Source organism: Rutidosis leptorrhynchoides, chromosome 10, assembly GCF_046630445.1.
Source record: "Rutidosis leptorrhynchoides isolate AG116_Rl617_1_P2 chromosome 10, CSIRO_AGI_Rlap_v1, whole genome shotgun sequence".
Lineage (NCBI taxonomy): Eukaryota > Viridiplantae > Streptophyta > Magnoliopsida > Asterales > Asteraceae > Rutidosis > Rutidosis leptorrhynchoides.
In genome coordinates, this window is record NC_092342.1 from 61,067,521 (window position 1) to 61,073,640 (window position 6,120).

At 35.7% G+C, this 6,120-nt stretch overlaps 1 protein-coding gene across 1 annotated transcript; it reads left to right on the plus strand.

Annotated features, from left to right (window-relative positions):
- Window positions 1-2,624: 2,624 nt before the first annotated feature.
- Window positions 2,625-5,621, plus strand: LOC139872731 (purine permease 1-like). Its single transcript, XM_071860651.1, has 2 exons — window positions 2,625-3,426; window positions 5,226-5,621. The coding sequence occupies exons 1-2, from the start codon at window positions 2,686-2,688 to the stop codon at window positions 5,583-5,585; spliced, it is 1,101 nt and encodes a 366-aa protein (XP_071716752.1). The 5' UTR covers window positions 2,625-2,685; the 3' UTR covers window positions 5,586-5,621.
- The last annotated feature ends 499 nt before the right edge of the window (window positions 5,622-6,120 follow it).

Sequence of the window (6,120 nt, forward strand, 5' to 3'; positions counted from 1 at the left end):
TTGCGGATGTCTTGCGTTCAAGCCTCACCAGAGGAAATTTTACCACACGCGATGTCCGTATGAGTTCGTCGTGAGAGTTTCTCTTTAAGCGTAGTAGTTCGTATCCAGAATTGTTTAGGTGAGTGGGTTCCAACATCGCGTTCAGATTCCGTTAGCTGCTCTAACCGTGATTCAAAAAAAAATAATACGAATAATTAATTATTTTGAAATTACATAAATAATCGCCGTTTATTTTGGGCAATTGAATTGTACGAGTATATGGTCAAACTTAAATGCATTGATCATGACAAAAATAAGTGGCTAGGTTTTAGGTCTTTCACAACTCTTTCACTCTCAACTTTACAAATCTTGACATGTTGAAAATGAAACTCGCCCACACCCATTATGCATGATCGACTAAAATGCATTGTGATGGTGGTTTTTGGGGCGATTCTAAGTATAGACCCGTAGAGTCACGCGATATCACTGGTTTTGAAAATTTTTAGTAGAAAATACTTTGTAAATTGTATAGGACACCACTAAATTTAAATGTATGACCATATATTTTTCAAATCTATAGTTTTTTTTTTTTTTGAATTGTATAGAACCCCACTAAATTATACTATTCGGATCCCATATATTTTTCAAATTTCTAACTTTTTTGAAGGTAAACTATCACTAAAATAGCAATCTAATATAATTGGTACTGGAAAAAAATTTGAGACTCCATTGAGTTATAATTCTAGAATCGCCACTGATGATTCTAGACTTGGAAAGGTTGGTGATAAATTCTCCATTCAAATTTTGATAAATTCAGCAATAATGTGCACTAACTAGTACACACTTTAACTGTGAATATATCATTAACCTTAGCGTTATGGGGAACATATATAATAGGCCATCCTTATTGGGCTATAAGTTTGTTTAAAACGACAAACATACATACACACAATTACAAATAGTTCATTACGAGACTCGAAATTACAACTTTGATGAGTTAACTCGATAGCATTACCAACATAGCAGTGGCTGGTTGGTATCCTTGGTTTCACTTAGGTGGGGCCAGGGCAAGGGGGAGAGTGGACTCAAGTTCGAGTCCCACTCTTTAAAAATACCCGTGGTAGGCTTAGTTACATTAAGCCGGGTTGCCCCTGGGAAGGTTTTACCGACCTATTCAGGACCCAGATCCGACCCGCCTGCCCCTCGGGATGGTTTAAGGTTCGGATCCCTGTAATATGGTTCGGGTTTCCTGCCCGAACGCGTGTGTATGTGCAAATGATGAGTGTCGTTGAAATAAATGATACGCTGATGCAAGCTTGCCGTTCAAAAAAAAAAAAAAAAAAAAAATCGATAGCATTAGGCTAAAGGGCCTTTGGTTATTCTGCTCTAGGTAGCTAGGAGTGGAGCTTAATACACTACGTGTCCATATTATATACTCCGTATTTACGTTGCGTAATATAACAATTGTGTTACGTAAACCTTTTTTATGAAATTGTTACCGATTAAAGATATTGTGGCCGGTAGGAGTTAAATCAAGTCTGGATTAGGATCAGACACAGTATTCGCGCCATAGTGCGGCCATGTGCGCTCGAGCCACTTATTATTTTGATGTCCCACCACTACAATAACAAGTTTAGGTACGTCATCAAACTCACAAGGCTCACCGCTCATGATTTGATACATCGACTTCTTCGCTTTAGAAAACGCAACATGCCTATGTCAACATCCAAGTTGACAAATTTGAGACACAACAAAAAGGTAATGAACAAAATTAGTCTAGGATATGATGAATATTTGAAGACGAAAACATAATTATAGTACATATACATATATTTTAATAAATGCAACTCACACATCTGAACAGGACAATTAGTTGCACTAATATATGCCCATCTTTCATCCTGATCGACCTGAACCCATTACCTAATGGATGTATAGAGTGGCACCTCAAAACTGTTATTTGTTAAATTAGTTAATATTTTTCGGGACGACATGACGTCCATGTAGACATATAGTGTCCTAAAAAGAATTTAATAACTAACTTATTAGTTACTCCGTAATAATTAAAATAATCAATATATTTAATTTTTTTCCCGAACGACATATCATCTCTAAATGTCGTCCGTATTAGTCGTACTCTATTGTCGGAAAGAAAAGTCAAAGTGGGGCCTACCATCGTCCAAAAAAAAGGTTTTGTCCGAAAAAACTTTCTAGGATGAAGTAATCTGGACGACATATTGGGGATGACATGTCGTCCTGAAAGGTCATATAGTCATATAGCACCACATTTCGTCCCGAAAAGTAGGAGAACGTCGTTCGGAAAAATGGTGTTTCTTGTACTTGCATCATACGAGTTCCCAAATAATATTGAGGTTATTGGTGCTTCAACCTTTTTTATGATTGCCAAAAGCATATTCAAGTCAAACCAAAATAGTATATAGTATAGTATTTATATAGTATAGTATAGTATAGAAACAATAAACCAAATATTGATAATTTGTGTCTTTTAAGATGAAATCTAGCTAGCACAACATGCAATTTCATATCCACACAATTAACAGTACTCTTTTATATCATAATGCACACACTCCCTATAAATATAAACACACTTCCTTTTGTATTTTTACACACTCCAACACATTCGGACAAAAACCGAACATACAATTTTCATTTTTCTAAAATTTCATACAAATAATCCGTACAAATATGGACACCATGAATAACCATAAAGAACCAGTCCCCACCACATCAAAAGTAAGCCCAACAGCCAAAAAAACGCTCCTAATCCTCAACTGCATCTTACTCTCAATCGGAAACTGTGGTGGCCCACTAATCATGCGTCTCTACTTCCTCCACGGTGGCAACCGTGTCTGGCTGTCGTGCTTCCTCGAAACTGCCGGCTGGCCATTTATCCTAATCGTCCTCATTATCCTCTACATTTTCCGTCAAAACACCGACAAAAAAACAACCTTAATTTACATGCGTCCACGTTTATTCTTCGCTGTCGCTTTCATAGGCTTAATAACCGGCCTCGACGATTACCTTTACGCATACGGCGTTGCTCGTCTTCCTATATCCACGTCAGCACTAATCATTGCATCACAGCTAGGGTTTACCGCCTTTTTTGCGTATTTACTTGTGAAACAAAAGTTCACACCGTATTCGATAAATGCGGTGGTTTTACTGACGGTTGGGGCCGGAGTTTTGGCGTTGCATACGAGTAGTGATCGGCCTAATGGAGAGAGTAAAAGGGAGTATATGTTAGGGTTTGTTATGACAATTGCGGCTGCGTTGTTGTACGGATTTGTGTTACCGTTGACTGAATTAACGTATAATAAGGCGAAACAGGGGATTACGTACACACTTGTGTTGGAGATTCAGATGGTTATGTGTTTTTTTGCGACGATTTTTTGTGCAGTTGGAATGATTTTTAACGACGACTTTAAGGTACCTAACTTACGTTCACAACTTTTATTTGCTTATTATTTTTTAGAATTTTGCTAACGAAATCGTTAACGTGCTGAAGATACTTGAAATACTTGTACATATTAATAACCCATTAAAAACTCAATAATAACCAACGTATACATTAATTTTCTACAACTCTAAAAGTTGTCGTTAGTAATATCTTAATTTTTTCTATGTGTTAAATATGTTACACTAAACACAGTTTTCCGGCGTAGTTTGTCGTGCGTATAGCGTTATAAGTTATTGCACGTGGATTATTATAGAAATAATTCATAATTATAATGAATTTACTTAATTTTAATAGTGAAATGATCAATTCAATTTTAATAGTGAAAAAAACAATACTGTATAAGTTTAGTATACATGTCAACATTGGTTGGACTTAGTTTTCTGTAACAGAACATTGGTTGGACGAAATATTACCATTCCAATCATTACACCCTACAAGTGTCTCCTTTGATTACAACCAATCCCTACCAAAATTAGTGACATCTTGACCGATCCCACTTGTAAAGGACGATATTAAAGGTTCCAATCATGACATTAAGTATCCAAGATGATTAACATGAAACGGCTACTTTTCCCGTCCTCGAATATGACCAAAAAGCACGGATGATGAGACGATGAGCTGGACGGAATGCTGAGCGCCCCCTGGGCGGCCCGCTGCCATCGGCGCCCAGGAGGGCGGCGGCCTGGACGAGCTTCTGGACGGCAATGTTAGGAGCGGTCTAATAGTTAACAAAAGCATTTGTGTCCTATATATTAATTTAATTTTTAGCCAAATATTGACACACAAAAAGACACCACAATACTATTGTTGAATTGAACCCCAACCTCAAGTTTGTCCAATATGTCAATTTAGATTGGGCAAATTACAAAAAAAATTAACCTATTTTTCATGTTTTTTTTATTCTAAGTAATCTATTTTATTCGGATATAAAAAAAAGAGTCTTTTTTCAGAAGTTAATCAAAAAGAGAGGTGTCGTTAACTTTTGTTAACTTTCTCAGTTAAGTGCCAACTTCGCATAACATGTCAAGTCCTTTATCGACCAACATTTTCAACTTGCGATTTCGACCCACGTTTTCGACGCACGGTTCCGACATGCATTTTTGACCTGCGTTTTCGATAGACGTTTTTTGAGGCTCGTTTTTGACGCGCTTTTTTTACCATAGTTTTTGACGAGCGTTCTGGAAGCGCATTTTGAACTCATGATTTCGAGGTGCATTTTCGAGGCTCGTTTTTCGGTGCGCGTTTTCAAGGTGCTTTTTCGAGGCGCATTTTTGAAGGGCGTTTTCGAGGTGCGTTTCGAAAACGCGCGCTAAAAAACGCGCATAAAAAACGCGCCTCAAAATCGCGAGTTGAAAACGCGCCTCCATAACGCTGGTTGAAAACTCTGATAAAAAACGCGCCTCGAAAACGCGCCTCAAAAGACGCACTTTGAAAACGCTTGTTGGAATCGCGCGTCGAAAACGTGCGTCGAAATCGCGAGTTGAAAATGTTGGTCAATAAAGGACTTGACATGTTTTACAAAATTGACACTTAACTGAGAATGTTAATTTTTATTAACTTTTGAAAAAAAACTCACGTTTTATATCCGAATAAAATAGGTACCTAGAATAGAAAAACAGATAAAACATGTTACCTTTTTATGTATTTTGGCCATTTAGATTTGATGCTATGAAATTTCACATATTCTTTCATTTTTATGCATCACATAAAAAATTCTCATCAAACATTGTACTTTGTTGGTGTTTATTGAACTTAATCGCGATTTTAGGTGATTCCAAGGGAGGCAAATAATTTCGGATTAGGAGAAACCAAATATTACATCATATTGTGTGCAAGTGCTTTAGTTTGGCAATGCTTCTTCTTAGGAGCAATAGGAGTGATCTTTTGTGCATCATCTTTACTATCGGGAATTATTATCGCTGTTCTTCTTCCGGTGACAGAGGTGTTAGCGGTTGTTTTTTATAAAGAGAAGTTTCAAGTCGAAAAAAGTGTTTCGCTACTTCTTTCACTTTGGGGATTTGCTTCTTATTTCTACGGAGAATACAAATTTTCAAAGAAGTTGAAGGATAAAGCACAATCTTCTCAACTATCAATGGAGTTATCTCAAGCTGATTACTCGTCGGTTTAACAATAGTTTGTGTACTACTGTTTATTTCTAGAATTATTATCATCTTAATTGAGCTTCAAAGTTTGGAAATTTAAAATGATGAAATTAAATGTATAAAATGTAAGGAGTACATGGTTTGTTGAATTAATAAAAACATGTATAGTGAAATTTATGAATGGTGAATTCAAATAATTGTATGTTTTTGAAATTACTAGGTACTCCCTCCGTCTCAATTATATTATCCAATATTTTATTTTCGGATGTATCAAATTAATTGTTTACCTTCCTAAATGAAAAAAAATATTGTGAAAAAAATCTTTGTTTTATTCATATAGGACAAAAAGATAGGTAAAAATTAAGCAATAAGACTGAAAAGTTAACAAAAAAAAAAGTATAAGTTACATGTACTTCTTCTTAAACTATATATTCTTTGCTTGAAAATAATATATATTTTTTAACAAAAAAAAAAAGTAATTTTTTTTTGTTGTTTTTTTTTTTTTTTTTGAAAAGCAGATATAATATATATACTCAAAGTTTAATACAACAGGCCACTGGA